Below are 12051 nucleotides of genomic sequence, written 5' to 3' on the forward strand. Positions count from 1 at the left end.
AACGGAAAGCTTTTCTTCAGGAAATGTCTGGTTGGTTCAGAGCGTCACGACATGAACACACATCACCACAAATCTGTACCAAAAGACAGATGGAGTAGTTTTTTTCATCAGTTAGTTACTATAACTTTTATTTTCTGTGCTTGACGAGATGGTGCATCTCAAGGGGTTTATCCTCTAATTAAATTTTGAAATAAAATAAGGACATACTGCATTACGTGGGAGAACTCAACGATTTGCTGACAGTCACAGGGTTTTCTTACAACATGCTTGATCGGCTAAAGGTCAAACAAAAATGGCTAAAAAGATAGACTAAAGCAAGACTATAAACGTTAGTACATTTTGATGTCAACAACAAAAAATACTTGCTGCGATACTTGATTTTTACCCTCGAAAATTTAAATAAGAGTAACAAAGAAGTAAAAGGAACAAAGAGGGAGAAAGACGGTGATGGATTAATTATCAAGTCTATTCATATTCATTCAAGTGGGACAATTGACAAACTTTTAGTAAATTAAATTTTATGGGTTAAATAAGAAGCTTTCAGAATTTTCTTCATCTGAAACAATGTAATAATGCTTAGTACCTCTTCTCCCTCAGAGTCAGCAGACGACTCTGAAGATGAGTCTTTATAACTCCGCTCAGACTTCCTTTTTCTTCTACGGCTCTTTTCCTCCTGAGGGACACAAGATTTACAGCACATTTATAAATGCTTTATAACACCTGGGACGTGATGCATAAATGATGCGTACACTCAAAAACCGCACATACGCCATTTCCCGCTTATAAACACACCTCACGCATTCTTTAGGCCAGGCATACACATGTTGTCCTGAAGCGATCTGAGGGTGATTTGATGAGGTGAAGATGAAATATGAGGTGAGAGACGGAATCTTTCAGCAAAACATTTTTGTTAGGTTTTTTTTGTTTGTTTGTTAGTTGTTGTTTTTTTTTGCGTTTACACAGAGATTTGTAAAATGCCAATCAAAGGCACATTTATGAACATAACATTGATTAATTACATTTGTGTGATTAGTTTAACCATTCATTTAGTTTACATAGGAGTCAACATTTTATTTTGCTCATAATATTCTTTTTATTTTATCCTTAGTTTTGTCACACCTTGTAAAGTCGGTTTAGATATGAGCGCTACAAACTAATCACTGATTACATTTCTGAGATATCACTGCTGATGATGGTTTACAGGTCCGTGTGATGAATTCATGATTTGGACGATATAAAGCCGTGCGTAATGGTCGTGCGTAGTGACAGCTGTTCTGCTGTTGGACAACCTCGCCGGTGCAACACAATCGGTAAACGGCATTTCCTCTATCCCGTTTGACAGCTATACAGACTGGTGGAACAGGCGGCGAACTGATACGAAAACAGCTGGATCAGTGCGTGTCTTCCTCCATTTATGGCTCATTGTGGGAGTGGAAATTAGGCTCGTGCACGTGTGTCCAGTTCTTTAATGACTGAGATCTATAAAACAGAACCATGCGTACGCACAGCTTTATAAATCTGACGAAAAGAATACGTATATTTTATTCTGGCTTTGCGCGTACACACAGTTTTATTCATGAATCTACACAGAGTTTTATGCGTCTGGCCCCTGAACTCAAAAGTGTTTGACTCAACTTGACCTGCATAGACACAGCACAAGAAATAGCTTGCAGCAACTTTATATTTAACTGCATCTCATATTTGTGGAAGTATTGACGAGGTCAGCCTAATTGATAACATGAAAAAGTTTCTGCTAATGACTTACTGAATGAGAGTAAATTAGCTTATCTTTATCTCCTTCTTCCTTGATTTTTTTCTTCTTCTCGGAAAATAAAACAAGAACATTCAAATTGAATAATCTATAAGTAATTTTATGGCAATATTGTTTGATAACACATATTTTAGAGTTAACCTATTAATTATACAATACTTTAAGACTCTATGCAAATCCATCAAAGGTAAAGCTGTTATACAGTTTATGTTTTCTTAATGCAGAGCTGTCAAACTGGCCTTATTTAAACTGAATTGTCTACATTCATTTATATTCAAGCTTACTTTAAGCCAAGTGCAGACTGTAGAGCTGTATTGTGTTGGAAAAAACAATAAAGATCTAATTGAGAATAAACAATCAGAACGATTCAGATTGGGATCAAGATATCCCTTCAATTTAGTTTCGTCTTTCAGGGTTGGAGTGAGGTGTGTAGGGTCACAAAATGTTTTTTATGTTTAGTCATGTAGGAATAACACTACACTTGAAATTAATATTATGTACTCGTTAAGTTGATAGGGGCACCACCTCCACTGATTAATTAATTGATAATTAATTAATTAGGAGGAAAAATAATTAAATCGAATTAATCAGTCTTATATCTGAAAGCCATGACCTCTGAATACAGTGACCCCCATCTCTGATATAAATGAATACACAGATACAACAACTTGGTTATAAATCAATATATTTATTGAACTACCAATGAAAAGGGATGAATAGGGAAACACTAAGCATATGTACATATATACAATTAAAATGAATGAGTGAATGAATGAATGAATAGATGGATGGATGCATGAATGAATGGGTGAATTAATTCAACAATTTATTGCCGACAGAATGAATGAATTAGTAAATCAATGTTATCAAAAACGAGTCAAAAACGCAATGAAGGTCAAGACTCTAACTACAGCCAATAAAAATTGCATCAACTCTGAGACAGAAGCTTGGTAGATGGTTTTCCTATTGTTTCCATGGTGATGAAGTGCTGACGATGAGGAACTTCCCGGAAAGCGCCGAGCAAAGCGAAGCAGACTCAGTGATCCTCGGGTCACCAGAGTAACAGCCAGATGAGAACTGTTGCAGTAGGTTCAGTGAAACAGCTTTGGTTCACTGTTTCTCAGGAGGATGAATCCAGTCTAAGACTGGCTGAGGCCGCGTAGTGGACACACACACACGCACACGCACACGCACCTACTCTCTCTCTCTCTAGGAATTATGACTATATATTTGTTTGTGGTACTTGATGGTTAGACTTATCTCCAGCCTTGCTTTCTACTCCTTAACCATTTGAGTACCAAATGAAGTGCGAGTACACATGTTTGCAAAGACAGACAATTACTCTTATGTCATATAATATGAAATCTAAAGCTCTTTGAAGATGCTTTGTTCTCAAGTACGAAGACCACCATTTCTTTTCATGAAAAATGTCATCTTTAATTAAACGTATTTAAATCACTTTTTCAACCACACTATCCATATCCTTAAGAGGCTGTGTTGTCAAGATGTGCCCAAACGTTTGCATATCAGTTCTATAATACACCTTCTGGTGCTATTTGGACACATCAGTGATGAACCCAAGGTCATAGGGTGTTAAGGGGTTTTTATTCATCAGACACCCTCACCTAGAGATGATCAATCCCCAACCTGTGTCCAAATGGTGCCCTAAACCACGGATCCCCCTTCCGGATCCACAGCCACTGCAAGGCCAGAATGTTCTTTGTGGCTCCTCTGCACTGCAGTCCTCTTACTCCAAGGAGTTTGACAGCTCGCTGTAATGAATGGCCAACAGAGCCCCGGCACCCAACTTCAACTGTCTCACAGCGGGCTCTCCAGCCATTGCTCCAGCACTCTGAGACAAGATCAGCGTATTTCGCCCTTTTTACACTTGCTGGCTTCTTCGATCCGGTCTTCCGAGGGGACAGTAAGTTCCAGCAGGACCACTTGCTTTGTAGACTCCAATGTTAACACCATGTCTAGGTGGAGGGAAGTAGTTGCAATGTTTTCTGGGAACCTGAACTGCCTTCCTAGGTCGATTTGGAGCTGCCAGTCCTGTGCAGTGACAGACGCCCTCCTGAGGAGCTAGGCTGATGCTTTACCCTCTCCCCAGCTCTGATAAAGGTAATGGACTGTTTGGGGGCACACTGATTCTTGCTGTTTTGCATCGCTGTGCTAATTGCGTCTGCCACAGACCTTAGAACTACCAGCGGTATTGTCCTTCCCCCAATGCTTTTGGGCAGCAACTCAAGATGTGCTCCAAGGTGCCTCTCTTCTGGCACAGTCGGCATGCTGGAGTACTTGCCATGCCCCAGCTACGCAGGTTGGCTGGGCTTGGGAGAATGTTGTAGACTAATTGGATGAGAAACTTGATGTGCAATGGTTCGGCTCTCCAGAGCTCTGATCAGGTGATCTTGCAAGGTTCTGCATGCTCCCCACCTGGTCCAGGTGCCTTGTTTGTACATACTGACCATCTTGCTGTGGCGTTCTTCCTCCACCTCAGCTTGGATCTCATCCTGAACCATTTGATGCCTCTGCTTCCCATGGGCTTTGTCATAGTGTGGTTTAGGAAAACTGCCCAGTTCTGCCCATATATACACCCCAAAAATAAAGGGGAAAAAAACAGCACACAGTAAAAGTTTGTACCCAAGTTAACACAATAAAGGCTAAAACAATACTTTATTAATGAATTCCCATTGATTATACATTTACACTGCTGTGTAACAATTCATCGAACTGAACAATTATCCCTTGTATAAATGTTGACTGTATAGCTCACATTTCTTATCACAAGTCCAACTTCAATATGAGGCTGGCGAGACATCAGGTCATCTGGTCTACATGCATCACACAGGCACTAGCATAACAGCCTCATCCAGCAACTAGAAATGCAAGATGTCAGGTATGAAGCAGAGAGAGGAACTCCTAGAGGGCCAGCATACTGAAGGTGACAGTGAGTGCCAGTCACACTGAAATCTCTGAGATGAGGGGGAAAAAAAACAACAAAAGTTGTGGAATTCACTTCAGTCCTGTCGTTGAGTGTAACTCAAACAACTATCTACAAAAAGCATGGTGATAAAAAACAAAAGATATGTACCGGTAGTTGCCACTTAAGAGGGATGGGTGCTTCCCTCGTTTTCATTTCAAATCACAGAACCCCAGCATTACAAGTCTGTAGGTCTCCTTGTTCAAGTGTGATGACCAAAGCTGGATGGGAGAAGTTTTTGGTAGTCAAAGGCAAAAATAACACTACTTGTGAACTGTCATGAGAGAACCGTAAAGCAACGGTTGTTAGTCGAGCTCTGAGTCTGACTGAGATGCTGCCTTCTTTTTCTTTTTTCTGCCATGTTTCTTGTGCTTCTTTTTCCTCTTCTTCTTGGATTTGTCCTGTGTACATAAAACATTCATGTTAAGCACTGCAAGCTTTTCCAAATAAGGTGTTTTTTCACTTCAACAGTAATTCTACAGATGAATTCACAGTACTGGTTTGTTAGAAGGTGTAGCTGTACATATGTTTTTCTTTATTAGACTTAACATCTCTATAGAAATACATTTTGAATTGAAATGAATTAACTGAAATTTCATTTGTTCTCAGTAAGTTGGACCGTCATTTAAGAAAAATGCTCACTGTGATTTTCTCCTTTTCCTCGCTACTTCTCTTCTTCTTCTTGGCTTCAGCCTATGGGAGGGAAAAGTCAAAATTAAAGCGGGAAGACCTGAGCAACTCCCACTCCTAAAAATGAATTCCATGTAACAGCATTGATTCATAATAATCTTGTGTTTACCAAGGGATTCTACACCAAACCAAATTTCATCATCATATTCACTCAGACACACAGTGCCTGGAGTCTTTAAAGATATTGGGAGACACAATTTTAACTTTTTGACTTCAAAACTTCTTCGCTTGTCTACCTTAAATCTACTTGTTCTTATTTTTGATTGTATGTACCCTCATTTTTGTTTATAAGTAGACTCAATACTTTGACATGATATTTTATCTATTCATTTATTTCATTTCTTGTTCACTCTTTGTGCAGATGACTTGTGTAACAGATGTGGCAGGTGGGCTTTGGGATGGTGTGAGAACCCTTCTGTGTATGTTACCCTTCATGTTGATGTTACCATGTTGATTGTTTCATGTTATTGTATTATTTAAATCAATGATAATTGTCATTACTAATGTATTTTGCTTTGTTTAAATGTTGTAACTATTATTTTCTGTGCTTGAAGACCCCCTCAAAAACAAGATGGTGCATCTCAAGGGGTTTATCCTCTGATTAAATTTTGAAATAAAATAAGGACATATTGCAGTACGTGGGAGAACTCAACGATTTGCTGACAGTCACAGAGCTTTCTTATAAAATGCTTGATCGGTGAAAGGTCAAACAAAAATGGCTAAAAAGATAGACTAAAGCAAGACTAAAAAACGTTAGTACATTTTGATGTCAACAGCAAAAAATAGTTGCTGCGATACTTGATTTTTACCCTCGAAAATTTAAATAGCAGTAACAAAGAAGTAAAAGGAACAAAGAGGGAGAGAGAAGGTGATGGATTAATTATCAAGTCTATTCATATTCATTCAAGTGGGACAATTGACAAACTTTTAGTAAATTAAATTTTATGGGTTAAATAAGAAGCTTTCAGAATTTTCTTCATCTGAAACAATGTAATAATGCTTAGTACCTCTTCTCCCTCAGAGTCAGCAGACGACTCTGAAGATGAGTCTTTATAACTCCGCTCAGACTTCCTTTTTCTTCTACGGCTCTTTTCCTCCTGAGGGACACAAGATTTACAGCACATTTATAAATGCTTTACAACACCTGAACGAAAAACTGTGTGACTCAACTTGACCTGCATAAATACAGCTCAAGAAATACTCAATGAGAGTAAATTACCTTATCTTTATCTCCTTCTTCCTTGATTCGTTTCTTCTTCTTCTTGGAAAATAAAACAAGAACATTTAGATTGACTAATTTATAAGTAATTTTATAGCAATATTGTTTGATGACACATTTTTGGAGCCTGTTTCCAATAAAGTATACTGAAAAAGAGAATCAAACTGTGCTGTCAAAAAAAAGAGACATAAAAACCTTGATTTCTGCATCGGATTCTGCTTCTGAGCTGTCTGATGCTCTCCTGGCTGATGACTTCTTTCTTTTCCGCTTTTTCTTCACACTCTTCTTTTCATCCTGCACACACAAATAGAAATGCAGTCAAATAGTGTAATGCTGCATTATATGTACAACAATTTAAGGGAGTTATGGAGCTGGATTTCAGGATTAAAACTGTATATCGTCCAATTTTTTCTGACCAGTTGTTAATTGTCAACCAATTTGCTCCAATTATCAACAACATCCCACTGATCTTTATTAAAACCCTGGTACCCTTTTTTTTTCTTTTTTTAGAGTAAACACAAAATGTTTATGTTTAGTAATTTGGAAAGAAATTTTACTATTTAAGTCTGTAGTGACTTACCTCGTCTTCAGATTCTGAGGAGGAGCTGCTGGAGGAATCAGAACTCGATGAGGAGGGGGAAGAAGATGAAGAATGCTTGACCAAAACACAATGAAAGCAGGGTTCATTAGACTTGAGGTTATTTGCTTGTTGGAAAAGTGGAACACTACATTAAAATTCAAAAAGAGACTCGCTCAAAGAACAACAGTGTGTGCGCGTATGTGTGTAAAGCAGTACTGTGGCACAGTCAGCCATCAAAATACTGGAGGTCTCTCCTCACCCTGTTGGATTTCTTCTTCTCTTTCTTTTTTTTCTAAAGACAAATGAAAAGCAAAAGTGAGAAATGATGAACTTTAAAATAGAGATACTTGTAAAGTCTGATGAATGGAGAATACCGTACCTCTTTTTTCTCTTTCTTCTCCTCTTTTTCTTTCTCTTTGTCCGTTGCCTTTTTGTCTTTCTCTTTGTCATTTCCACCTAATAATTTTTCTCGGTTTTTGGCCAGTTCTTTCCTCCATTTCTGAAAACAGTAAATATTTGTACAATTTTAGTATTTGAGCCCTTCTACTGTATTGCTTATTGTTCCCCAGATGCAGCTACACTTTCAACTTAATACAAAACAGTCTTGTAGTAAACTTAAAACATAATATATAGACATGGCCAAAAATATTGGTACCCTTCCACCTTTTTAAAAAAAAAAAAAAAAAAGGTATTAAGTTGATATTAAGTTGAATCTGACTGCTATTTTAGAACGTTTTTGTAGGACAGACATGAATCAAGTTATTTTCACAACTTTTTGGTTTCCTTCCACTGCAAACCAAACATAGACATGCATTGATAATGGAAGATATTTTAATTTCAACACTGTTCAGGGAAAACATGCATTATTGGTGCATTATTTCAATAAAATGCAAGAGTACCAATAAGTTTGGCAACATCTGTATTAGGTACTGTACAGAATTTTTTGCCTTGCCAAATCCCTCTTGACACTCACAGCAGGTGCTGATGGGTGATCATCATGGGTCAATACATCAGTCTACATACTACAAACACACCTCGTTCATTTTGTCCTCAAAGTCAGCCAGGGCTCGAGACCCTTTCTTCTTCTTCTCCAACTGCTCCTTTAGCTCTTCCCTGATCAAAACACAAGAAAAATATTTAGTAAGACAAGTTATGATGTAAATCCATCACTTTTGTCAGCAGATATGTGGGAGGATCAGGTCCACTCAAAATGAAGCACAACCATTCTGGAGATTTGGGTTTAATTGTGCTTTTCTTCACTTTCTTCAATTGATCAAGATTCTTACCTGTTCTCTAAATGCATATTAACTACAATTCAATTAAGTCATTTAACTACTACTGCTGTGCCAGAAAAGGAGACAGTGACAACACCTTTCTCTTTGCATAATGCAGAAGCACCCGTGCTGATGATAAAAAATTTTTCAACTGAATTTTTTTTTGCTGGTGTCCAGGTTGTCATACAAAGTCACCAGGAATCCCCCCCCCCCCCCAGTGGTGCAATTTGGTGCCTTCTGGCCATCATTTTTATCCCTGGCAAAGGCACCAATTTATGCATCAAATGTATAAAATAAAACATTTAACCTCCAAAAAGTATGCTACTAGTGATGAAGAAGTCCTATTTCTCTCCTTACTGAACAAAAAAAAACTTGTAGGCCAACTTATTTTAACTATCCAACTATATCTTAGAATAAAAATAATACAAATATCTGTACTTATCTGTCAACTTTAAAGTCAACCAGAATCTACATAAGTCAGTAAATGAAAAAAGTTAAAATTCTTGTCACTTTCATATTAACATATGTGACTGCACACTGACAATCATTACTCTTGTCAATTTGGTTCTTTGTTAAAACTCTTATTGGTTCATTTTCATTAATAAACAACTGCTTTTTTAAAAATATATTATTAAAGAAACTTGCCATGCTGAGAGAGGCCAGGATCCTCCTAGTGGCACTGGCAGCCTGTGCACTCTGTTGGCAGTTGAAAGACTAGCTGTCAACTAAGGCAAGGCCAGATTTCCTGGTTTGTTTTAACGACAGGTCAGCAGCCGTAAGTCTGTTTTAGCATAGTTGTTGAGCAACCACGTTCTACTTTTGTTTATCATTCATTTTATATAGTTACTTCTGCCAAGGAGGTTATGATTTCGCCCATTTTAAAATAAAGAGGCACAAAAATATACTCTTTACTATTCCTTCCTTTTATTATTGCAAGAGTGAAATTGTGTTATATAAACACAATCCTCTGTTTTATTCTTGTAAGAATTAAATTGTATTATGTAAACATAATTGTATATCGATGCATATACAACTGCGGGAAGCCGGAACAAGCGTTGATGTCTGGAACAACGAGCGTCTCTTTCCCCTGCTGTTTAACTGTATACAAAGCGAAAAGCGGAAATGCGATGGCAGAGTAAAATCTTTTTTTGCCTTAGTGGTCAAAATAAACAGACTAGGACAGAACAATTCACTTCTGACAGAAATCTGTCTGTCGATGGAGCTCTTGCATCCATGCAAAAGATACTTTCATACTGGCAGTGGATTGTGGCACATAATGAATTAATTGTGCCCCCTTGTGGCTAAGATTAGAGCTCATTTTACTGAAGAATTCTCAGTTATCAGAGCTATCTCAGATGTGGTAAGATCTGGATTGATTGATTTAAGGTATCCACTCAAAATCCAATTGGAGTAAAGGGATAAGCAAGAAAATACCCTGTTCACATCCATTCATATCTTTCTAAATCAGCTCAACCCTGCCACAAACAAGAATTTTACTTTCTGCAAGACAAGCTGAATGAAAACTCACATTTTTGATGCAGTGACATTAAATTTGAACAAAACTACCTCACTCTATGAATGGAAAACCTAAGGAATCATGTACCTATGAGTCTGTTATGCTGAGTTAATGAGGATGTGTGTTATTACATCATCAAACTTCAGAAAAACCCAATTTCTGTCTAGCAATATGAAAAAATGTCAGTCCCTTTGGCACAAACTAGACACACATGCAGGTCACAATGCTGAAAAACAATTTGTCTTAAGAAGTATCCTCTCTCTTGAAAGTGATCTCACTTTTCCTTAATTACATCTTTTGAAGGATAAAGTACAATCATACCTACATCACTGCCAACTCCACACAATGAATAAGTATAATCCAAATCAGTGAGCTGTGGCCTATTTAAGTTTGTCTTTTACTGTTTCTTTATCTATTTTTGCCCATAAGACGTTGGTGCTGATTCTGGCTGTCTGTAGGGAGAGCCCCTGGCTATACAAAATGTAAATCCTCCCAACAACAACATCCTTAAATGCTACATCAAGCTGTGATATATAGAAAGACTGGAAAGTGGAAGTAACAGAACTACAGCTGTGAGAAAGTGTCTTGTCAGATATTTTAATTGTATTACCAAGGAACAAATATTTATGTCAGTGTAGGTGTCTGGGAAGGTCTGTCCTGTACCCACCATGTTGGTCGAGGTCTACTTAAATAATCCTGTATGCTTGGTCCGGCGTTCTGTACCGGTCCCCTGGCTCGTGCAGCAGCAATGGGGTTAATGTAAGCCTGAAATATCATACAGGACAAACATTTTACACGGTTTTTAAACTTCAGTTTTATTGTTTTTCCATTTATTACTTAGAGAACAAGCATAATTCGTGCCAGTGAGGTATACAACACTTTGATACAATTTAAAATATCTTCCATTTTACGCACTTGTAATGGAGATTATTGAAATAAACACATTTGCCAGCTTTATAAGTAGAGAGACGTGTTATAACATTGATGAAAAGCAATTAAAGATAATCAAATACTACACCTCCAAAATAATCATAAAAATGCAATTACCATAACATTTGCGACTTGTACTTAGTAACTTCAGTGAAAATAGTAAAATTACGGTGTAGTTAGCTGTTCTACATAAACTGGCAAATAAAATACCAAACTTAATACCGCCCAGACTGTCAGCAAGCAATTCTGTTGGCCATAAAAATAGACTAAATATAGAAGAAAAACAACAACAACAACACGTTTCACTTGGCATTAGCAAAGCGCTAATGTTTACCAATAGCACTCGGCTAACGTTAAACACATAGAGTAACAAGACAAACAAATAAACCATTATTATTAGCTTCACAGGTTTCTGCGAGTGTTTCAGGGCTAAATCCAGACTACAGACTGCAGCAACGAAAAAACGCTGCGTAGCATCATCATCATCATCATCATCACCACGTCTAAACTAGAGCTAAATATTATGAGCTAGAGTTAGCATTTGTTGCTAGAGCTGGCCTCAAGCTTTTAACGTTAACTATAACACCATTCACGGAGCTAATTATAGCCTACACAATCTGACATTGATTGAAAAACATTCTGTTGCATTTCCAAAAAATATATTTGTTAACGAGTGGCTTAACTGATAAGGACTACTAGAATCAGTTAGCGTATCTATCTATGCTAACGCTAGTTGCTGCGCTATCGCCACTGTCAAGGCCTAGCATCAGCTAGCGTAGCTATGCTAACGCTAGTTGCTGCGCTATCCTCAGGCTCTGTTTATGTGTAACCCAGCTAACTGGCTACTTTCTCAGATTTATACAAAGCATATGTAAAATTACTCACCACTCGATTGTCTCTCTTCCCCATGTCGAGTTAGCAATGGGAAATATGTCCAACTGCATGAACAATCATTAGTGTTACCTTGCTAACATTGACCTAGCCGCTTCAAAATGGGTTATTCTGCAGCTTTTTGCTCTTCTTCGGCTTCCTCTCCTTCTTACTCCTTCTAATTTCCGGCAGACGCATTGCGGCGCACTGCTGCCTCC

General features: G+C 37.8%; 1 protein-coding gene across 1 annotated transcript; it reads right to left on the minus strand.

Annotated features, from left to right (window-relative positions):
* Positions 1-4419: 4419 nt before the first annotated feature.
* fam133b (family with sequence similarity 133 member B) lies at positions 4420-12012 on the minus strand. Its single transcript, XM_042436635.1, has 11 exons — positions 11849-12012; positions 10701-10798; positions 8278-8356; positions 7623-7742; positions 7503-7535; positions 7244-7318; positions 6859-6957; positions 6664-6702; positions 6452-6541; positions 5397-5447; positions 4420-5155 (listed from the first exon to the last, which is right to left on the minus strand). Exons 1-11 carry the CDS (start codon positions 11870-11872, stop codon positions 5060-5062), a joined length of 804 nt encoding a protein of 267 aa, XP_042292569.1. The 5' UTR covers positions 11873-12012; the 3' UTR covers positions 4420-5059.
* Positions 12013-12051: the final 39 nt, after the last annotated feature.

The sequence above is a fragment of the Thunnus maccoyii genome, chromosome 15, assembly GCF_910596095.1.
Source record: "Thunnus maccoyii chromosome 15, fThuMac1.1, whole genome shotgun sequence".
NCBI lineage: Eukaryota > Metazoa > Chordata > Actinopteri > Scombriformes > Scombridae > Thunnus > Thunnus maccoyii.

Coding starts and splice junctions, on each gene's coding strand:
- fam133b (XM_042436635.1), bottom strand. CDS start 11,872: ATGGGGAAGAGAGACAATCGAGTG. Junction 10,799..11,848: donor GGAAGAGAGACAATCGAGTG/GTGAGTAATTTT, acceptor ATGATATTTCAG/GCTTACATTAACCCCATTGC. Junction 7,536..7,622: donor AGAAGAAAGAGAAAAAAGAG/GTACGGTATTCT, acceptor ATTTGTCTTTAG/AAAAAAAAGAAAGAGAAGAA.